The sequence below is a fragment of the Falco punctatus genome, assembly GCF_963210335.1.
Source record: "Falco punctatus genome assembly, chromosome: 3".
NCBI classification, from domain to species: Eukaryota; Metazoa; Chordata; class Aves; order Falconiformes; family Falconidae; genus Falco; species Falco punctatus.
Window position 1 is genome coordinate 86446825 of NC_137582.1, and position 24115 is coordinate 86470939.

At 41.8% G+C, this 24115-nt stretch overlaps 1 protein-coding gene across 10 annotated transcripts in view; it reads left to right on the forward strand.

Moving 5' to 3' along the window:
• The window catches only part of TSNARE1 (t-SNARE domain containing 1), a 515090-nt gene that overhangs the window by 261056 nt on the left and 229919 nt on the right, over positions 1-24115 (forward strand). For 9 of the 10 annotated variants that reach the window (XM_080380510.1, XM_080380511.1, XM_080380503.1 and 6 more), the window contains one exon: positions 10611-10778. In XM_080380510.1, coding sequence (XP_080236636.1) covers positions 10611-10778 — 168 coding nt within the window. The remainder of the gene's footprint in view (positions 1-10610; positions 10779-24115) is intronic. The other variant, XM_080380509.1, reaches the window with a different exon arrangement.

The window sequence follows — 24115 nt, forward strand, 5'->3', positions numbered from 1 at the left end:
CCCCCAACATAAGAATGATTTAGACATGTCAGAGCGAGACCAGAGGCCACAAAGATGATCAGAGGGCTGAAGGACCTCTCCTGTGAAGACAAGCTGAGAGAGTTGGGGCTTTTCAGCCTGGAGAAGAGAAGGCTCCAGGGAAGCTTTATAGCAGCTGCCAGTACCTAAAGACAGCCTATGAGAAAGCTGGGGAGGGACTTTTTACACGGGCATGTGGTGATAGGGCAAGGGGGAATGGCTTTAACTGAAAGAGGGTACATATAGGTTAGATATAAGGAAGAATTCATTTGCTGTGAGAGTGGTGACATACTGCAACAGGTTGCCCAGAGCAGCTGTGGATGCCTCGTCCCTGGAAGTGTTCAAGGCCAGGCTGGATGGGGCTTGGAGCAACCTGGTCTGGTGGCAGGTGTCCCTGTCCATGGCAGGGGGGTTGGACTAGATGATCTTTAAGGTCCCTTCCAGCCTAAATCATTCAATGATGTGATATGATTCTATGAATTTCTGTTTGTTAATTTATATACTTTCATCTCACACCTTGTTAGCTTAAGCAGATATGTCACTTAAGAGACCAAGGAACTTGCTCCCTAAGCAGCTGTTGATTGAAGCACACAGGAGCAGCAAGTAATGTTAGAAAAAAAGCTACTTGGTTTTGCTAAAGCCCTAATTTGTTTTCTAAGTTTAAGAAAAGGCCCATAAAGACTGGCTTTAGCTATTTTCTTGACCCTAAAGGAAGAGCAGAACCTCTATAAGCATAGACAGATGCACTCCTACAGATCCTGCTGAGCTGGCTGAAAATGCAACCCACACAAGCTGTGTTGGGATTGCCTTCATGGCTTTCCTAACAGGGTGGGGTTTGTGATAGCTCCCAAGTCTGACTCTAGCAAAACCAGCAGAGAAATATCCAACCACCTGTTTTTAAGGCCATCTGCATGTAATAACTGATGTGTGATAAGGGGCTTTCACAAAAACTATATTGCCAGCGTCACTTGCCTGCATTTATACTTTGTTAAATAATCTAACAAGGGACCCTAGAAAAGAGGCAGGCAAATCTTCAGTGCTGCTTGTTTGGGGAAGTAGCCCAACATAATGTTCTAGTCTTTGTTAATGATGACTTCCTCCATCATCTTCACGTCTTTGCTTTGCTAAATGTCATTTCAGTTGAGATGCTTATGACGGGTTCAGTTCTGGTCAGTTCTGGTCAAAAAGCTCAGTCTAATTAGATCTCCCTAGAGACAGAAAGTTTTCATCAGTCTCTTGAAAAGAGAAGCCAGGGCGAGCCCTTTACGTGCTGTCTGGCCGTTGTGAATGAGTTCACCAGAGCTTGGCCACCGCTCGTGTCTCCGATCCATAACAGCCTGTTGTATAGCAGTGCTACTAGATAGCCCCCAAATTAGATTTTTCAGTATTTTCATTTTGATTCAGTTGGTGTCTGCCACTGCAGGCGTTTGTCATTTTGTGTCTTTTTAATGTTTTTACTACCTTTGTTTGTATTTTAATATAACCAAAAATGTCCTGAAGAAAAACAATTAAAGGTTTGTGTATAGCATTAGTGCAATACCTAACAAGCAGCTGACTGCAGTCAGACCTGGATCAATAGGCTTTGTTGGAGCAAATTTACAGTTAAATTAAATAAAAAATAAAAAAATTACATGGCATTGAGGAAGCATAAACTTTTGTTCTCTCTTCACCTATCGCTGTTATGCAAGCGAAGGGTCTGCCAAAGACACTTTCTTGCTGAACTTCCCAACTTCTGCTTTTGATTTGTTTGGTTTCTCTGCTGATGCCATGCCATGCAGTGTCTACTGCTGACTTCACACTTGCTTGGAGTGTCTATTTTGGGTGGGACAAATCCTGCCCTGGACTCCACTGACTTGATTTTCTCTCTATTGAGAGGTTGAATTCTGAGGTGGAGTTGCCACCTGGGAGTCACCAGTTAATTACTCAGATGGATGCTGCATGGCTCTTATTCTTTTGCCTGATTGTTTTGAGTTAATCACTGACTTTAAAGTTACTAGCCTGTGATAACCCTCCTGTTTTGTTCTGAGTGCTGGAAAAAAATTGCTGTGAACTGGACCAAAGGGCTGAGCATCCTTTGCGATAGAAAGAAGACCATTTATGTCTTGATGCCTTATGTTGAAATCTGATGGATAATAGAAGGCTGCTGAGAAAAGCCTGTAAGTGAAAATAGGTTATGTTTTCCTGCAGGACTGTTGTCGTCCCAGTGCAGAGCTAGTCGTTCCTGTGCTGCAGTACCTTGCTCTTTTCTCTGTACAATTTTAACATTGTTTGAGATGGGGCTCTTCTGTGGATGGTGCCAGAAGTTGTGGGGTGAACGAGCGTTATCCCATCACACCACCCAAAGCTCAGCCCCCACTTTTCTCCTCCTCTCCTGCAAAAGTGGACACTACTCTCACAAACAGGCAGGAACCTTGTCTCCCCATCCCCATCCTTACCAACTGGCCACCTACCCTGACAAGGCTCAGTGAAGCTCCTCCAGATGGATGGTGAAAAGTTGCCTCCAATTTTTGTACTAATTAGGGATCAGGCTTTTGGGCAGTAGCTGAAATATGGTGAACACAGACAGCGCAGGGGCTGTAAAATGGTCAAGTATTTTGTAGATCAGTCACTACATGAGCGTGTTCCTCAATCACAGGCTGTGAACATTTGCTTGGACACCAAGCAGTCCAATGAAACCCTGAAAGGCCAGTAACAAAAAGAGGTTAAAAGATAGATGCTGAAGAGGTTTGGTGGTAGTAAAGCATGTTTCTGAAAAAAAAGTGGATGAGCACTCCAAAAGCAAAATGCAAAATACAAAAGCAGTCAGTTTCTTGAAAGAGAAAGACATCCTTTTTATTCCCAGCATCTTCCTACTTTTCCAGTGCTCCACACTACAGAGTGGCACCGTGCCCATGCTAGAGGCTGTCTCTGGTGCAGAAAGTCAAGCTGAATTTGGTTCTTGCCTCCATGTGAACCCAAGAAAAAGACTTCTCACTTTTTTTTGCTCTAGATGGCTGTTAACAAGTGAGGCGGTGACTCATTCTTCTTCTTGTTTGCCTTTCTAGCAGGAACCTGCTCACCAGCTGTGTGGCACATATGTCAGGAGGCAGAGACAACACAGTCCTTTCTAGATAGTCTTGATGTGTCTGTGAGCTCTTGCAAGCAGGGTCCATTTACACAAACGCTGGGTACTTCAGATGTTCAGGGAGGGAGCTGCAAGCAGGGGAGTTTTCTGCCTAGCATCAGGATCCAGGGACGACATACAGTGCAGTTCTCAGACAGCAGTGCCAGCCAAAAAACAGTGCCAGCAGCAGAGCTGCGCAGAGATGGAGAATTATGAGAATATAATTCAGACAGCTAGGAAAGGGCAGAAACAGCTTTAGGAATGTGATGCCATGCTATAAAAATACCATTGAATGTTCTCCCTTATGGCAGTCTTAAAGGAGTGTTTATCCACTTGCTTTCCATTTACAGAGATGCCACCTGAAGCTAGTGATAGCACAGGCAGTTGGCTTTGAGAAGGATGGGTATAGACATGTGTAATCAGATTTAAATCATTCAATGAAATAGGATCAAAAAGAAAAGAATGTTAGATTAAAGAGAGGGGAAATTTATACCTCTCTTCACTGTTGCTGTTTCCTTTCACTCACGTCACCATGGGACCATCTATTTGCATGGTAGATAAAATTGCCAAATCAAGAGAAAAAAAGAGAAGGACTGAAAAGAACAGCAGGAAGAACTGCTCCTTCCTTCCCTTATAGGGTATCTGTAAGAATTATGCAGGGTGAAAATACTTGACAAAATGTAGCCCTCATGATAACTGAAGTTTGCCCTAGAAATTGTACAAAATAGCAGTGTCAGCCCCACCATCTAAGCCTGGTAGGAAGGGTATTCCTCCTAAACTTTGTCTTCACCTTGGGCTGGGAATATGCTGTGCTTCTTAAAAGCACGTTGGTTATCGGAAAGCTAAACCTCAGCCCCCTGGCTTATTTTATTTTTCTTCATCTACCACAGACAGGTCATTTAATTCTCTCACCCTGAGTACAGTAAGATTGACTCTGAACTAGAGCGGCCCTAGGTGATGAGGTCAGGATTGCTTAGAATGAATTTGGTGAAGTAATAAAGTCTTGAAGGAAAAATAAAGAAGAAGAAAACTGTAGGAGGTATGAACTAGGTACTCTGTTACTAAGTCTCTTCTAGTTCCAGGAAACTAAATGGATTTTCTTAGTCTTCATGACTGCAGAGACTTGAACGATTAAATCTATAAATGCTGAGAAGCGAACTAGCAAAATAGGTTCTGCTATTACATTTTCCCTAAAATATATACTTTCTTGAAGATTCAGTAGCAGGAATCTGGTAGAAATGGTGATTTTCTTGCTCAATTTCAGGTTCGAGTCATTCAAAAGTAAACAACTTGATCAAGAGTGAAGACAGAAACACTTGAGAGATTCCAGTTAATTTAAATAAAAATGCACTTCAGCTCTTCCCTTTATGCTAATTTCCCCATGCTGTTTTTTTCTTACGCTACATTGGTGCAGAGTAATTAAATTTACATAACTTGACGAAAATGCTGAATGCCTTTCTGTATTTGCCCATGTTAGTGATGCATTCAGGAAGAATTAGAAATACCCTGATTTAAAATTGTCCTTGTTATGGTAGTTTTACATGTGCCCATGTTTAAGTGAAAAGGAAGAGCAAGCAATGGTTAATTTGTGATTGCATTTCTTCCCCCATTATTGTAGGAAGCTCCCCTCATAGGAGAACAGAGCTGAGATTACCAATCACTGCTGCGATCTTCTGTGTGAAAGATAATGCAAAGTTGTAATATCACTATTTCACTCCTCTAAAAGATTTAGAAGTCCCAGGCTGCTTGTTCTGTGCCTGCCTAAGGCCTTTCTACCTGTAATTGCTTTGGGCTTTTGCCTGGCGAGATACAGCTCTAAATCTCATTGAGTCTGCAAGGTTAGTTGTTTTGGAAGCATGGTTTGAGAAAGATCATCTAATCCAATTTATCTGTCTTCTTAACCTAGCTGTACATTATCGATAGGCAGGCCAAACTAGCTGCTCCTTGCCATTTTTGTCCTGGGCAGCTTGCAGTGCCAACATGCTATTAAAAATGTGTCAGGCACAGGCAGGCAGCATAACTACAGCAGTATTCTGCACAGTGGCCCTCCATGTAAAGTATTTTATTGATCTTTAATGCAGGCACTCCAGCTTCATTATTCCACATGCAATAAAACGTGAATCTCTAAGCCTGGATGCTAGTGAGAATAGGATATCCTCATAAAGTGTAGCCTGGCTGTTTATATATCTATACATACTATAAAGCAGGAGATAAACATCTCTGCATTTGCATTTTGTTTGAAAGCCAGAGCCAGAATGTTACCCAAGGAGATGTGATAGTTTGCAGGAGGCGTGGGAGGTGTGTTGATTATGGCTTGAGCTGGCCATATCCCTGCTAGAGGTGCACAAGGCTTTGGGAAATTGGAGAAGGCAGAGAGCAACCTTCCTTGCTTTACTATCTGAGTCATGTCAGACCTCTAAAATACCCTATTTTCAGGGTTGCAGATTTCCTTGGAGCAACCTGCAGCATGTAGTACAAAATTCACTTATGTGAGAGACTTGTCTTACCTGTGCTCATATAAACTTGGAGGTAATGATGAATTTGTGAACCGTCCTGTGCATATCAAAGGCAGCTTCAAGTGTCTTTACAGCCAAGTGATGATGAGGACAGCTCCAACTGATTGAAGCGTGCATGCGAGTGGAGTAGTCAGAAAAGAAGGAACTTGCGTTCCTTCTTACTCTCCAGAATTAGGTTTTCAGTCCAGTTAGGAGACTCACCTTCCCCACTTTGATGTACCAACAGCTGTGTCACATCCATCCTAAGATAGTGCATTAACATCCTCTTCCCATGTCTTCACACACAGTCAGAAATGAAACCCTCCTTCTCCAGAACACAACTCTTGGTTGAAGTTGGGGTGCAGGAAGATGCTGTAGAAATGGGGTCACACTGTCTAATTCCAGGCACTGCACTCCATTAAGTCTCCTTTTCAACTTCCTTTGTACCAAAGTTGAAGGTAGACATGTGCGAAGGTCTTCCTCAGCCCTTCATCCTCCCGTCCCTGCAGTCTGTCATTTGTCTGGTGAACAGAGTCTGTAAATGCAGCGCCGATATATCTTAATTATTTACATCAACTTTTACAGTTCTTTTTGGAGAGACAGTGAGAGGCTCGTCTTATTGCAGCTGAAATTGGGCACCTTTATTATCTGACTTGTAACTTACCTGAGCTGCAGGGAGTGTATGTGTGTCATTCCCTCTTTCTCTCTGTCATATAATTTTTCTCTGTATCTTCAGGATTTGATGAGATGTGGGAAAAAAAATTCCTTTGAAATCAGTAAACATTTCACCAGCAGTAAGAACCATTTCTCATCCATCTCCAGTCAGCATTTCACATCCTTAATTTCTGATAAGGGAACAATCTTGGATTGAGCAATTAGAAATGGCATCGTTAGAAATGTAAAAGGGAGCTACAGGACTGAGACGGTACCAGCACACATCTTGCTGCTACAGGAGATTCCCTAAGTCTCTGAAGATGAACTGTGAAGGGTGATTGAATGTTATATTATGTAAGGTTCACCTTAGATTTCTGCTTCTGTGTGGAATAAAGACCATATGGGAACTAGAAGAGAGGTCATTTTGGTCCCTTGCTTGGTGATTTTATGTGGCATGGGTTGTAAAACTTGTGATACTGCTGTGTACAAGGAGAAGAAACTGTGTCTGTTAATGCTCCTCTTCTGTCCTTTCTAAAATACAAATGGGGAGCGAGGCAGGCAGGGGGCTGGGAGGGGGTAATCTTTGGATAGGTCTCAACATGCAATTTCTGATGTAAAGATTTTACTGCTGGTAAAGTACGATACTGGCAGAAGTTGTCACCATCCAGATAAAACCTTTTCTTTTTTTTTTTTTTTCCCCCCTTTATCAGCAGCTGCATATAACATCTCCCCATTTGTAAAATAAATCTGATAAAAAATGTAGTTGTAAGCAGCAACGATTTTATCCTCGTGAAAAGATTTTATCCAACAGAAAAAAATGTTGTGCCCAGGCATAATTTTTCAGATATGATGAATAACAGCATAGTATGAACCTCAGTCCTAAGGATTTAATTTTAAAAGAACTACTGAGTATATCAGATATACTCAACTTTTTCTCTCATATCATTTTTTTTCAGAGGCAGAGTTTGGTTTATAGATACGTCTTGACAAAAATCTGCTTCAGGCAAATTTTAACAACAGAACAACTTCAAACACATCCAATTAACAATTTATGAAAGGAAATCCAACAGAAAATTACACAGGGATTCACAGGGTATAAAATTTGGCGCTAAATCAAATTTAATGCAGAAATGGCTGTATAGGGCGTTATGGCCCCTTCCAGTGCATTGTCAAAAGGAACTTTATCGGTGGAGGCTTAGTGAGTGCCCTCCATCATATCTTTTCTTGCTATCAGTAAAGTATTTTGTCAGACATGGCAATGAGCACAACTCAAAAGGGAATGAAGACCACTGATAATCCAAGCTATATGCAATTTTCAATCAGAAGAATTAAGAGTCATTAGATTTCTTCACACTTCCAAACTGAGGATTTGTTCACTTGTTCACAGAAATGAGGGGCTCTGTACAATCAACAAACACAAAAGCACTTTTAACTTGTTAGCACACCCAGCCACCATACATACCCCAATAGCAAGTCCTGGTCATTATATTTAATGTTACTTTAGAGCTATTTTTATGTCTGGAAGGAAATTTCAGCTCCCCTGCATCCCATTGTTTCCTGGTTTACGCACTCATTCAGCAGCCATGGTTGGATTTTCTTGAAAGATGTTAAGGATACAAAGTCAAGTAATTGCCTTCAGCAGCTCCGAAATTAACTTAAGCCATGACTTTGTTTAGAGAAAACCATCTCTGTCTAGACCATTATCTACTTAAACACATGAATAGCTTTGCTTTTTGTAAAAGATGACTGAGCAGCACCACTGGCATTGCACTATCTGGACTATTTGGGGTGTGTGTTTTATTTACAGATACCAGAACAACAAGTGGGGATGACTAACAGAGTTGACACAGGCCAAGATCAAGCATATTTGTGGTATAACTGTGGTATCAGATGGACTCATGTAATTTGAAGAGTTGGTTGCTGTATTGTTGGCTGTTGTGTTAATCCTGTGTGCTCCCACATCAGAACAGAACAGAAAACATTTGAAAACTTGTAAATTTGTCATCTTCCACTGAAATGTATATCAGTATGGGAAAGCGTGGCTTTAAGTGTCCGTTCATTTGCATTTAGGTCCATGGCATGGTTTCCTTGCTGTGACCGCAGTACAAGAATTTCATTAGACCAGTGTTTTCCTGTGTCTTGAGAAGGCAGGCACTTGAGGTCTTCTAACCTACTTGGTGTTGTGCAGTATAACTGCCTCTGCACGTCCTACTTAGCCCACTGGTGAAGACGAGGGGACACCTCTATCACTATAAATGAAGCATTAGAATACCCCAAGGGCTTTTTTTCTTGAGTCCATTAATACATGCTTTTGGCACTGAAACACTCTACCAGATAAGTTAGTGTCCAAGGCACATAATAATTAGTGAATAAAACACCCCCAGAGTATCTTAATCCTATTAAATTGTGTCTTTTAAAGTGTAAATGAATTTTAAACCTCATTTTAAATGATGATTTTCTTCCTGTAACATACCCTTTCTGTGTAGATAACAGATCCCAGGGAAGGAGAGGATGAAACAAAGTAAGGCAATGGTGTCAAAGATTTTAATCTCCTGTTTATATTTTTCAAAGATGCTTGACTGTTTGCTGCTGATTTGCCTGTATGCCTCTACTTCTTCCATCACCCCTCTTCCTTCATCACATTGCTTAATTTTCCTTGTCTGCAACGAGATGGTGGCGATAATAATAACTAATTAATTTTGTAAGGCAAAATTAGGTTTAGCAATGGCAAAAATTCTGTATTTTATAAATGCAGAAACTATACACTTTTTGAAGAACTAAAGAAGAGTTAAAGAGTTAAATAATTATTTTCAGATGCCTGATGTTCTTCAAAATCTGGCCAGATAGAGGGTCTGAATGTGATTGCAAGGGTTAAATATTACCCATTTTCTCTGTGTCTTCTTCACACTTCCTCCAAGGCAGATCTGTAAGCAAAAAAGCAAGAAGTAAAACACATTGTAAGTGGCTTTTTTCCCTCATTTCTCAGTCTCCCTCATGCATACTTGGTTAGGCTTCTCATTCTTGCTCTGGTGGTTTGGCATCCTTTCCCCTGCAACTTCCACTCAAGTCATTCCAGCCCAGTCTTTACAGTTCTCCAGTCCTTCTGTGTCCTTCCAGTAAGCTGCCTGATGGCCTTGCTTTCTATTCACTTTGTGGGAATTGAGGGCATTTAATATCTTTGAAAACGTAGCCACAAAATGACCAAAAAAGCCTTTTTGGGGGGGGCACAACTTGTTGCAAAGTCCTGGTGTTTGTGCTTCAGATAAGCCCAGATGCAGAGAACTGAACATCCCTCTGCATTCTTGTGCTTGTTTTCCCTCGTAGCTTTCAGAGACTTAGAAGATGTTCGGGTCAAGAATGTGCGTAGCGACTGCCATTTCTTCTTTCAACTTCAGAGCATCGGAAGCACTTGGATTGCTTTTTTTTATTGTAACTTATGATTAGGAGTCAAAGCTCAGCTCAGGGCCAGTTTAAAGGACCGTGTGCATGGTTTGAAGTGAAATACTCATGTAGTTGTAGGATTGGAGTCGTCAGCAGTGCCTATTAGTTTAGAACTTGAGCCTAGCCTCCTGATTCTCCAAACCAACCTTGTGTCAGTTCATTCTCTGAGTCCAGCCTAGACTGAACCTAACATCTCTATAAGCACAGAAGCTAAAGGCTGGGAGGAGAAGCCCTTGTTTAAACCTCTGCCCCTACCTGCACTGCAGATGCAGGTGGATCATGCACAGGCTCTTACGATCTGGATCTGAATACAAGCACATTTCCTACAGGTGGTATGAACATCTAGCTATGTAGAAAGTGGTGTCTGATGTGTTGGCAAAATCAGTTAACTCTACCAAGTGAACACCATGAAACTGTTGAGTTGCTCAAACTGATGACAATGCAGTCACATCACTATAACGATTTTTCTTTTTTTTTAGCTGTATTTCGTTTATCTCATAAATAGACAAGATAGGATCCTTTGTTATGTTGCAAGTTGGATCATAAAGTCTTCCAGACAAATATGTAAGTTTTATGTCTACCTGAGAAATCTAATTTTGGAAGGATTTGTAGGAAAATCAACAAGGTAGATGGGTCCTTTTTCAGATGCGTGTAAATGTTTTGTTCTGTCAGAACTGTTGGGAAATTGAAATTGGTTGCTGGGGCTCAAATGTAGCTTCAGGTCCCAATGCTTTCTTCAAGACCTGATGTTTCCTCGCATGTAACTTACTCTTCTCTTCACCTTTTCACCACTGTTTATGCAATCTGTTATGTTAATATTTTCTTTTCCCATAAGAAGGCTATGTAAAACTGGACAACATTTACACTTCTTTTGCTTTCTTTCCATTCTCCCATCTCAGCAGAGCCCGAGGACCCCCTTCTCTGACCTGCCTGATGGTGAGAAGATCTTTAACGGAGGAGATGGCATGTGGCAGGACCAAAGCCAGGATCAAGCCTTGCTCTCGGAAATCACAGAAGAGGATCTGGAGGCCATCCGTCAGCGGGAAGAGGCCATTCAGCAGATTGAGGTCAGTAACTTTGTCCCATCAGGGGCTTTCGAGCTGGAAGTGCAGATTTCTTGTGTTGTGCGTTGCTCAACATGATGAAAGAAATGCTGATTTACATTGCTGCCAGTACAGTATTGCTAAAAATGGGAGCGATTATCAAGTGTTTCTCAAAATGGAAATCAGTGGCAGAAGGAAGAATTAGAAATCCGTATGACCGGTAATGAAAATGACAAGAAATAATTAATATTTACAGGCTAATGTAGTGAGGTTGAGGTTGGTTGGTTGTTGTTTTTTGGGTTTGTTTTTTTTTCCAGTTAGTCTTCCATAGTAGAGTCTATATGGAGGTAGTTTAATTCAGCTTGGTTCTGCAGCAAAGCACCTTTCTGGGTGCATGCAAACTTGAAACTGGAATTGGTCACAGAGAGAAAATATTCAGCTTTACCATTAGAGAGAATAGGTAGACAAAAGGAAATAACTTGTTAACATTTTTCAAACAATTCAATATTTTTTCTTTACCAAAGTATTTGGAAGTTCTTAATGCAGTTAAAAGAAGATGTACTATTTTTACTCTTTTTTTTTTTTTTTTTTTTTTAAGAAGTGCTATAAATAAAATACGAAAAAAAGAACAAAAAGAGGTCTGAATAAGTTAAACATCCCACATTTTTCTTTTTATACTTCTCTTTTTTATGCTTTTGGGAAACTCTTGTTACTCAAATTTAAGCAATACATTAGTAAAACCAGAACATTTAAGATCTTTCTAATTTGTGTGCTTTTACAGTCCTAAACTCAGGATGAACCAAAAAAAGAAGGCTTCAGAATAATCAGAACATTTAATTAAGAACTATACTTTGTCCTTTAATTGGATTGAGCTAATTTTATCACAATAGATTTTGGTTGTGGTACAGCAGGAACTGTGATTGAGTTAGTGAGAAAAGGGAACAAACGTTCCAGATGTAGACACATTGAGGCTTTGAACTCTGTTTGCAAACATTGATAGCTACATGTCATTCAAAACTTTAAAAAAGAAATTTTGATAGTTTTACAGGAGTGAGAGGAGGTTAGCATATACCTAATTTCTATTATTGTTTGCTGAATAAAAGCGATTGAGATTTGTGGACTTATGTGCATTACTACAGATGAAATTTTTAAATAATATTCTCATACTGAGTATCCTTGGGTGTGAATTGACCTTTCATACTTGAGGAATCTCTTTGCATCCACCAGGACAAACTCTAGGGAACTTTGTTGCAAGAAAATGCATGGTTTGGGATGTTCCTGCACTTTGATATTCAAGAAAGTTTGTAGCAAAAGTATTTCTGAAATGGTGTTGTGGACACAAAAGATGTTGTTTGAAATATAGTCACTGCCTTTTTCTTTGTGTCTTTATGTTGCCTCCTGCCCTCCCCAGAAAAAAACAACAACAACAAAAAAAAAAACAACAAAAAACCAAACAAAAAAACCCACACACAAATTCCACCACCACATTTAGTGTTTGCCCATTAGGCAGTGGAGAACAACCAGCCCCAAACCAGCCCCAAGCACACCAGCTTTGCAGAATCGAGAAGTGCAGTCATGTCTCCTCAGAGATCATTGTTTTGCTGGTTAAATCCCATTTCTGGGCCACAATCTGATAGCTCTGCATGGAGCTGCACTGGCCCACGTGGCTCTGGTGGGGGTACTTCAGGCAAGTAAGTAAATCCAGTCACAGCCCTGCGTGATGTCTAAACAAATGCAACACGTCTTGGGCAGGCTGTGTACCTATTGATTTGGTAGATGCTGTATACCTTTCTGCCTAAATGCGAACTTACCTGTGATTAACTTATTCAACTGAGGCAGTTAATTTTTTTCAGCCTTCTGCTTCCTAAGAATGTGTGCACTTTCTTTTTCCCCATGTCCTGCATCTATTTTGCTTTGCTGTCCAAGATCCGTGTTCATCTTGTAAGGAGGACTGCATTCCACAAGCATGATTTCAAATGTATCTTAAACTTTTCTCCTTGGGAGGAAAACTTTTAGGGCCAACAGTATTTTATTTAACATCTCCTTTGAAAGAATTATAATGAAAATGAAATGGATTTTTGGACTGCGTCATACCTCTCCCTAATTGTATTTGAATAAGCAGATGGTGCTCATTTTCATTGGGTTTTGTTTTTCTGTTTGTTGACCCACATGAACATATTTCTTGTGAAAGAACTCATCTTGCAAATTAAAACTTCCCTGATTTCATTAGAAGTTGTGGGCATAGAGAGGAGGGACTCACTGAGCTCATAGTCACCCTTACAACATTTTTCCAATACGTTTTCAAAACCAATAAGTAATCAAGAAGACTAAAAGGAACATTATTCCTAACTGTCAAACACAACTAATAAACTAAATTTATTGCCAATTTGATGTATAGCATTTGTTCTCCTTTGCTCTTTGGGGACCAGAATGAAGAACAGAGCTGTGCAAAGCATATCTTGTGCAAGTAGATTGGTCTTTCTGGGGTTTTTATGCTTCTGCATATCTAGCACCAGAAACACATAGATCTTAAGCAGCACAGAAGAGGTCACAGAGCATTGCTAGAATATTGTCTCTTCTGGGCCACAGATTAGCATACAACTTTAGAGGAGCCCATAGTGCTGGTGCCAGTATCAGGGCTTTATTTTTTTGTTTGTTTTGTTTTGTTTCGTTAAGAGACTTGAATTTGCCCTTTTTGCAAGAATGGATATAAAACCTTTTTCACTGCTAAAGAAATGAGGAAATAAATTCTTTTCCTGTCTTGTGTCCTGAAAAACAGATATAAAGTTGTGCCCATAATAGACATCTTCTTAATGTTCCAATGACTTTCTCCCACTTGTGTGTTTTCGGCATCTCCAGAATCTCTTTAGAGGTTCAGGTTAATGGGACATTGTTCTCTGTCATGAACATCCCTTGAGGCACATTTCAGCATTCACAGTTTCCACCTAGAAAGATAACAGCCATGTCAAAAGTTCAGCTGGCTGTTCATTTTATTTAAATGTCCTTATTTCGCTGTTGCTTGCAGATTAAAAATAGAGAAGTCTGCAAGGGAGATGTCTCACCAAAACCTTACATTTTGGATAAAGATTTTTTATTGCTTTGAAATGTCAAAATTTGGTAGGACACAGCAGCCTTGACACGAGTGTTATTTCTTAAAATATTGCTTTGAACTGTTATATAAAACCTATTTTAACTTGAACTGTATTGGCAGTGAATAATAAATGCCATAACAACTTTATATATAGCAGTGTAAAATGTGCCATCAGAAATACATGAGCTGTACTGTAATGTGCATTGTCAGTGCTCAGTGCTGGCACAAGCTCTGTCCACAAATACGTAATTTAGCATCCTGTGTCTTTCATTGGCACCTGTGGTCATGTAAAAAAATGGAAGGAGATAAAACTTTGAGAAGAAATGGGTAACCATTGAATAGAGAACTTCAGAATTTCATCTGGTGACTGGAAAGACCTATAAAAAAGATGTTAAGTGCCATATTGAATCACAAAGCCTACAGTGATCCTCCCCATTCAGACAGTTTTTCCAGAGAAAGGAAGGTAAGGTGAACCCCTCCCAGACCCCACCACCATTTCCTTGGAGTCATCACCAAGTCCTCCCACTGCCTCCACAGCCCTCTTTCCTTTCTCATAGCAGTCTCCTGTCCCACTCCTGTGCTTCCCAGGCTGCTAACACAGCAGCAGGCATTGTCTTACCATGAAGAGTTGGGGAATACTCAAGACAGAAGTATACCAGGGAAAGGGCAGATTTGGAGAGCTGGGCTTGCTCCTGGTATTGGGAACAGTTGCCCATGAAATAAGGTTCACTTCATCTGTCCTGACTTCCCTACACCCCTTTATCTTCCCACCCCGGCAGGAGGAGCAGTGGCAATAGGAGCTCAGCCCATGGAGGTAGTGAGCTGCCCATTTTGTCTGCTACCAAACGTGATGCTACCAGGACCAACCACGTCACCTCTCAGCTCTGGAAACCACCAGGTGCCAGTCAGTTGATGCAGATAATCGCAGTTACCGTATTATTTAGCAGTCAGGAAGCCAGTCATAGAGATCAAATGAATACAAGGTCAGTCTAGCTGAAGCAGTTTAATGATTAATTGCTACTGGATGGACAGGCATTGCGAACTGGAGACCATCAGCTGCAGATGCCTGTGCAGCTATGGAGAGTCCCTGCTAGGAAAATGTTCGGAGAAATTAATTCAGATGTCAGCTGTGCCATCAACTCCTGATGGGCCCTGGGCACTGATCATACTGATCTGAAGCCACTTACCTATAAAAAAAGGCTGAAAGCTTCATCCTGCATTTCAAAGGGAATGGGGGGAATAAGTTGCTTAGCATGTTCCTTCCTGGTTTTGGTCAGAAGACACAGTAAATACAAAGAAGGTTCTCCCCTGCTCCCTGGGCTATTTCCACAAGTCTCCATCTCTTTCTTTTGGTATTTGCGCAGAACTCAAGCATTATCTTGGGTGATGTGAGAAGGTAGGCAGATTCCTCCAGTAGTACGTGGTCATCAGAGCATGAGAGACAATGCTGTCTAGGGATGCTTTGCTAACTTCTGGCAAGTGAGTATAGGACAAGAATACCTCCATCCAGTTTCTAATCATCAGCGGAGGATATCCTGAAGTAAGCAATACGCATTAGCAGAGCTTCATTTTAGTTGTTGCTTCTCTTGGCAAAAGAGAAGGAGAGTTGGACAGGGTGTGGTAAAAGGTGTGAGGGAAATGCTTTTATTTTTAGGAAAGGTTGTTCCCTCTGGGTTGGGTTGAGTAATGTTGATGTTCATTCCCTATCTGTTTTGAAGAGAAGTGTTAGATGGCAGCCTCCATGCCCGTCAGTCAAGCATTTGTAAGCAGACAGAAAATTAAATACAATAAAAATAAAACAAAACAAAACAAAAATGCCCACAGAGTCCGTCGGAGTGTACTTGTTAGTTCAAACCTGTTCCTTGGTCACGCATTACTACATATCATTTCTTGCTGAGGGGTATTTTCAGTAAAATCTCTCACTGATGCCAGCAGTTTAGAAGGTTTAATGCAAGTTATTTTATATCTTTCATCAGCTTCAATAGTCCAGGGGTTTGACTTATGAGGGCTCTGCCTCCCTCTTTGCAGAGACTTTTGGACTCAGAGTAATGTATAAATAACACCATATCATGACAAGCACCATAAGTAAAAGATCTGGTGCTCCATGACTGTCAAACAGCACACTTTTCATGGCAGCATGGTGGAGCCTAATTATCATGAGCAGCAGAGCTGCCTGTGAGATTGACATGGCCATCCCTGGGACTCAATATTGAGCTGTTCCCTAAAGAATCCGCTCCAGTGCTTTGGCCAGTATAATTTAAAATGACCTGATCTGTAAGACTGCCACCATTTATTTCGGGAGACTATTTCACGGTCCAGCAGGCTTCGGTGTTGATGAAATACTTCCCTCTGTTCTTGCTAAAGATCCCTTTCTCATTCTCAGCTCTTTACACCTAGTGAAACTCTACTGGACCCTGCAAATAATTCTTCTTCCCCTTTGGCTTTTAAACTCCTCAAATGCTAACAGTTATCCTCCTCTTCACAAGTCAGTTTCCCTTGCTTTTCAGTCACTTCAGTGCTCTATTCTCAATTATTTCCCATTTGTTAGGTCCTTTCTCCTACAGCAGCAGACCGTATATAGGATCCTGGCGCTGTAACAAAGCTGAACAGAAGAAATGTGTAAAACGCCCCATGGATCCAACTCAGACGTTACAAGTGCTGATGGAAAATAGCTAGGTAATTTCTACACCAGTAAATTAAGCAGTACCAAGGACACTAGAACTCACTCATTGTAGTTCTAAATTGTTAGAGCATATGCTGGCACACTTTTGACCCAGATTAGCCAATGTTTGCCCAAATATTGACACAGTTTCAGAGTGACGTGTTCTCCATAAGCAGTTTTGATGCAGCCACATTGTTTGGAGGGTAAGGGGAATTAATGATGTGAATGCAATGAAGTGCAAATGTGCAGTTCCAGTGTGTGAGAGTGGGCATCTTCCATGTCCATGTACAGCTGCAGCCTTGTTGATCTAATGATTTGATCACAAAAAATTTCCTTTAGTCTTCACGGACATTTAGGAGAGAGGAAGAGTAAGGCAAATTAAGGGGCAGTTATGTGGGAAACTGCGCAAGCCTGAGGGCAAAATAAGGGATATGTGAAAGTGACAGCCGTTCTCTTTGAAAATGTGGAGAAGCCTTAGAAAGTGTTGAGAACAAAAAGCAGTCTATCCCAGCAGACTCATGAAGTGACCATTTTCATATTTGCCTGTACCTCCCCTCTCCGTCCCCTCGTGCCTTCCACAACTTGTGCATTGCTCCAAACTACAAATACTTGTCTTCACATCAAATCCCTCCTTAGGCAATCTCCACATCCTTAACATGTTGCCTTCAAACTGCCAGTGTCATGCCAGTCAACACTGAAAAGTTTTATTAATTGGAGTTTCAGAGGCTGTGCCCTAAATGGGCCAGTGTTGGTTTGGTGCTTTCAGCGTCATTTTGATTCGCTCCCTGTTGCACTCCAGATGACAACTGTCTCAAGCACTGTCATTAACCTTGAGCTAGTTAACTTCCAGGCTTCTTTGTGGAGCAGGTCTGCTTGAGGTGTGTCTGTTCAAATGTTTTGGCTTCTATGAGAAAGGCAGTTTTGGAATCATATCATAGAATCATATAATCATTTAAGCAGGAAAAGACCTTTAAGATCATCAAGTGCAACCATTAACCCAGCACTGCCAAGCCCACCAATAAACCATGTCCCTAAGTGCCACATCTAAATGCCTCTTAAGTACCTCCAGGGATGGGGACTCCACCATCTTCCTGTGCAGCCTCTTCCAGTGCTTCATAACCTTATTGGTGAATGAATTTTTCCTAATATCCAATCTAAACCTCCACGGCACAACTTAAGGCTGTTTCCTTTTGTCCTGTCACTAGTTACCTGAGAGAAGAGACACCAACACCTGCCTGCCTACAGCCCCTTTCAGGCAGTTGTAGAGAGCCATAAGGTCTCCCCTGAGCCTCCTTTTCTCCAGGCTAAACACCCCATGTTCCCTCAGCTGCTCCTCACAAGACTTGTGCTCCAGACCCTTCACCAGCTCCGTTGCCCATCTCTGGACACGCTCCAGCACCTCAGTGTCTTTCTTGTAGTGGGGGGCCCAAAACTGAACACAGGGTTCGAGGTGCAGCTTCACCAGTGTCAAGTACTGGGGGATGATCACTGCCCTGGTCCTGCTGGCCACACTATTTCTGATACAGGCCAGGACCCTTTTGGCCTTCTTGCCTACCTGGGCTCGCTCTCTGACTCATATTGTAGTGGTGATTGCAAAGTTGTGCTCACATGTTTTCTTCTAGCTCACATCTCAAAGCACACTCAGAGCTCAGAAATTAAAATCATGTGGGATGAAACCCCATTAGAAGATATATTGCATGCATCCACCTCGTGGACTTTTACTAATAACAGACATACAGTCCACAGGGACAGTCTGGAGCTTAGTCAAGTAAAGTAAAACTTCATGGATACTTTGTATATTGGATCCTCAGGAGCAGCTGGTTTGGTCTGTACATCTATGCCTGCTGCTCTGCAATACTTGCCAATGCAGGTACAGACTTGGTTATTTCCAAAGCAGCTGAGAGATGATCTGCTTCTTGGTCTTCCTCAGAAAGCCAGTGCGACTACATATTACCTGAAGTTTGGCTTTTTCCATCCAGAATGGTTCCAATGCGGCTTGAAAGTGCTATGTTTATCATGTTCTGGAACCCAGAATGTCATTATGCTGGAGGAGTTTCACAGTCATGCTAGAACAAAATTGTCCAACCAGCTCTGACACATCTCTCGTGATACCTACCTCCTTGCACAGAGAAATCTAAGGTAAGATTACATTTCAGGGCTAAAGGGGCGTCACATGAGGACCAGAGGAAACCCAAGTGAAGTGTTCTGCAATGTAAGCGTAGCTGGTCAGCTCTGCTAGTCCTGCCCAGTATGGTGTTCGACCAGTCCATACCAAATGGCTGAGGAGTCAGGATCCTTTCCCTGAGGCAGCCCACGGAGTGTGACAACTCAGCCACAACCTACAGAACGGTATAGATGGGAGTTACATACTAAAACAGCAAACACAAAAACCACACGCACCCAAAGAGAGTTCTTGCTCTATTTCCTTCTCTTTCCATCTCCACTGTTTATTAAATGCTACTGTGATAAGAATATCTGTATGAATCCATCTGGCCCGTAAACCCAACGCATGCAGACACAGAGGCAAGAGATGAAATACCACCAGGTAATAAGTTGTGAAAATTCTCTTATCATCTGCTTTCCACTCACACATCGTTTTTGCTGGGACTACTTGCAAAAGTCCAGACTTCTTACTGGCTGGCTAAAACTGTGTTTCTCCCTCTCCTCACAGAAATGACTCGAGCTTGTCCATTTCTGCAGTCAGTATTTCATCAGGGATATATGTACAGCCTAGGATCTCACTCTGCAAGACAAAGAGGATTCAGGAACACTAACATTTATTTTTAGGCCTAGACACTTCTTATGTCTCAGGTGTAATCTTATGACAATACTGTGTGTAGTGAAGTGCTTTTAACTAAATTAGAGAGGTTTCCACTGTGTGCTAGAGATAATTTGCCTTTTCTGACTTAGATTCCCAGTGCCTTATCCAACAACTGTTGGTGTCAGAGTCTTGCCCTAAACGCTTTACTTCATGCACTCTTCCTTGCAGTGAGCTTGCATGAAGAAACTAGTAATGAAAGCCTTGATTCAGCAAATCACTTATGTATGTCTTAAGAGCTTTGCTGAATAGGGATGGACTTTAGCACCTACTAAAAGTGAAGTATTTCCTCTGCAGAAGGAGAAAATAGTGCTGACACTCACATTATTTGCTAATAATCTGAATTTTAGGTAGACACTTCTGCATATATGTATATATATCTCCACAGAAATTGAGCTGAGTTAAAAGACACGTATATTGACTGTCAGTGTACCTTGATAAGGTAGAGATATCTAGCACTTTTGATGAAATAGTGCTTAGCTTCTGCAGATCCTCTTGCTTAAGTGTTAATATTTCCTTTGTTAAAAGGATCTGTTACTTTCCTCCTCCATTTACTGCACTTTTGCCTTTTTTTTTGTTGTTGCCAGATGATGACTGTCTCAATAATGGTAATGCCTTGCTCCTATTTCTGTCAGCACAGGCAGTACCAACACCGTATGCCTCATTGATACAGCTATTTCTGTGGATGTGATTTGCTGACCCATAGGGGAATTGCCACTCTCACCTATTACTTAGGTTAGTGAGGTTCACTCTCTAGTTCTCTGGTGCTAATTAATAGCAATGTAGATCAATAGCCCATCAACCAGCCGAGATCCCCTAGCAGCGCTCTCAAGAGCTGTTACTGCAGATTTGACTTCTTGCCTTGCAGGACTGAGTGCTGTGCTTTCTTTTTTATTTCTTTTTGGTAGGGAAATAATTCTTTTTTCCCCAGTCCAGATGGAGAGAATAACAACAGGTTAGTCTTATGTTGTAAACAGATAAAAGCTCACGTGGCCAAGCCCTGGAGCATCCCATTGAGACCGCACTGGTTGGAGAAGGAGTCAGCCCTTCCTGAGCAGCTCAGGAGAGGGGAGGGTGAACCAAGTGTATCGAAAAGACCCTGCAGAGATAACAAGGGGAGAGATCACTGACAGGGTGATTGAAATCCACATTTCACAGCAAGCCCATTTCACGTTCCCTCCTATTTACCAAAAGCTGCCTGGTTCTTTATAAATTGTCCTCGACAGTAGTATTCTTCTATATCCTCACTGAAATCAGATGGAAAGTAACAGATAATGTTAACAGTATTAACAATGGATGTCAAATTTTAGAGGCTGCTGCCAAAGACAGTATTCGTTTATGCCCTCTGCACTATGCAGGCTCATCTTCTTTAGGTATTCTTTAATACTTTTAATTGCTCCTCTATAAAAGATGTTATAGAACTGTATTTCCCCACCACCCTCTTCACCATCTATCTACCCTGTGTGTCTTCTCTGGCTGTCATTTCCTTCCCAGAGCTGAAGTCTCCTGTTCCCCTTTGTATTGAGGCTGCTAGGCAGCACACTTGAGGCAGAAGGATTATTAAGACTCACTTAGGTGTTATGGAAAAATGCAAATTTTAATGTAAATAGTTTAATGCATTTTTTTTTCATTGCAAATTTATAGCTAGACCCCTGAGCAACCTGGTCTGACCTCAGAGTTGGCCCTGCTGTGGGTGAGAGGCTGGACTAGGACTCTCCTGTGGCCCCTTCTATCCTGAATTATCCTGTGATCCTGTGATTCCATTATCTCTCCATCTCCTCTGACTGCACCGAGGGCTACCATAAGTTCACATGTCAATCTTGCTTCAATCTAAAGCCAAGACATCTCTATTTCCATGTCTGTGCGAGGTCCCAAGTCACTCTTGTTGTCTCTCCTCTTCCGTTTGTTGCCACCATAGCAGGGGTTCATGGTTTTCTTCCACTTTCACACACATTTGTCACTTACTTGGTAGAATAGTTATGGTATTAGGATGTCAGCATCCTTTTCTCCATCAGGTGGATGGATAGAAGTCAGCAAAGGCTGGTATACAGGACAGTGTCCATGTCTATGTCTGCACCTCCCTGGAGGAGTACCCGTCTGAGATGGCCCTGTGCCCAATGGGTCTATGTCCCATCAGTGGGGTTTCTCTGTGGACATCCCATGGACAATGTGTCCGTATGCTTTGGCTGATCCTGAGTCTGCACTGACATGTTTGCTGTGAGTGTGGGTAACAGTGATGATCTTATGAGTAACCATTGGAGCTGCCCTTTGCTGCTCAGGCAGACAGCTCTCTGCTGTACAGACCATTAAAGAAATATCTGAAAGACTGGCCATGGAAAGAAAATGGCGAGTACCTCATGGTGGCATTCACCTGACCAGATGCAGGTGTCTTAAGAGTAGGCATTTCTGCATAAACCGTTGCTTAAAGTCTGTTTATATTCAAAGGAAGGGAAATAAGGGTTAGGAGTGAATAGAAATAGGATGAGACTAGGCTCTGGGAGTGTCCTGAATGCAAGAATGGAACTTGAGTTTCTCTAAATTGATGTCAGTTGAGATTGTGGGTCATTGTGTGCTTTCAAAGGACACTGAAACTCTCTGCCATGTTATCCTTCTTTCCTAAAGCGTTTATATGTATTCTTTCAATTTTTGCCCCTTTTTCCAATTCTTAGCTGTAATGAACTCTATGTTTCTTGTGCAGCTTTCTCCCCCATGCTGCTGCATCTCTTGTGAGTCTTTCACAGACCAGCGTGAATTTGCTCTCCCTGTGCCTTCAGCTGACACAAAACCAAACTCCCATGCATCAAGCTTACCAGAAGTCCTGTAGCCATTAGGAGCAGGAGCCCTTACTTACTAAGGGGTGATTAACCAAGATTCAGCAGACTGCTTGTATAGTTCTAACACTATTGAACTTGCTGGATTAGGCCAAATAAATTCATCCTTTCTGAGCACTTCTTTAAGCACTTTTTTTTCCTGAGCATTATTCCTTTCTGAGGAATAGATCCCAACATAGTATGTTGGAGTCATTGCTTTCCTACCGTGTTTATTAATTCATTAGTCAAGTAGAGAAAAGCAGCAAAGAATGGATAGCATAAAATTTTCCTCAGAAGCCTGAGTAAGTCAAGACCCCACAAAAAACATTTCTAGTGCTCAGCATGGTGTTGCTAGTCCCATAAAACTTGTAGAAGCACATGGTATAGCCTGAAATGTGAAACCTCAAGCACCAAAACACAATAGCTTTTAAATACTCCTTCCCTTCCTGGAAATGTAGTAAACATACAGGCACCTGGGTTGTCGCACTGTCCTCCTGTATGTATTTCCAACAGGTATTGTAAGTTCATTTTGAGTGAAGGAGAGGACTGTTTTGATGCAGAGACTTGAAGCACTTACAACCAGGGTCATGTTTTCAGAAGAATTCAGATCTATCTTCTCCAGCAGCAAGTGGAATGCAGATGTGGTGGGGTTAACCATGCAGTGAAAGTTCGGTTGCTTTGTTTAGGAAGGGAACTGGAAACTAATGCTTAAAAAAAATCCATTTGCTCATGTAGGCATCAAAACCCACATTTTTTGGAATTGTGGCCTCTTGCTGGTACAAAGAATGAAGTTGAATTATCTCCTAAATTAAGGGTGAGGGATTGCTGTTGAAGGATGGGAGATGGAAGGGCTTTGGGTCAATGATCCAAACATACCCAGCCAGACTTTTGTACTTTACTCTCAACATCTTCTACTGAGCTGTCAGGGACTGAAAGGACTTTTCTGGATCACTCTCAGCATTCTTGTGAATGTCTAAGACTTCCTTCTTTCCATGTACCTGTAGCAGGCAGTGCTGCTACAGCAATAAACATCTGCTTACCTTTAACTCTGCTTTCGGTGCTGGTGATTTTTGGAGCAAAAGTGAGTCCCATCTTTCCTTGTCAGTTCTTGCCCACGCAGCACACGAGGGATCAAAGCTGCTGCAGATTTCTTACCATGCTCCTATCCACATTTCACAGCTGGGGAAGCTGAGACATTATAGATTGTTTCTTTGCCAGTGGAGCTCCATAGAAATGTAAATGCCTCGTCTAAGACCTGAGAAAGAGTCAGTATAAGTGCCAGGATTAAAATGCTGCTTGTTCTGTACTTCTGCGCTGAATTCCCTTCCGTGTGTTGCGATGGGAGATCCAAATACAAGATCTGGCATATTTGGCTTTTAATTTTTCTCCCCTTATTTGAATTGCTAGGCAGATGGAACGTGCTTCTGTTCGCAAAACACACTGTCATCTATCCAGCTTGGATGAAGCTCAAGGAAAATGCTAATCATCATTTGTAACTGAAGGCACATCTCCCCTACAGGGGGAGCTTGCTGTTCTCTGAAGTTTCACCCGTGATATCACGACTTTATCAAGAGAAGCTAAATAGCAGCCTGTCTCTCCGTGAATGCATAGCAGATTGCACTGTCAAAGAGAGAGATAACTTCTTGCCCTCTGAAAAATCTTGAGATACGAGGATGAGGCTACAGGAGGGCGGGCAGGGAGGGAAAGACCTGCTCCAATACTTGTACACATGAAACACGCCTGCGGGAAGACTTGCGGGAGTGTTGGCTATGTCAGGCAACATGCTGTTACGCTCTTAAAAGATGAGTAATCTTCTGGGTGTCCTGGGACTGACAGACAGATGTCCATGGGGGATTCAGGTGTGGCGCTCAGAGCTGAATGCTAGAGACTTGTTAGCATATGATGATTTTATCAATGATGGTTTGCTGCTGGCTGCATCCACAACATAGTCTGTGTTCAAAGGCCTGGTACCTACAGGGG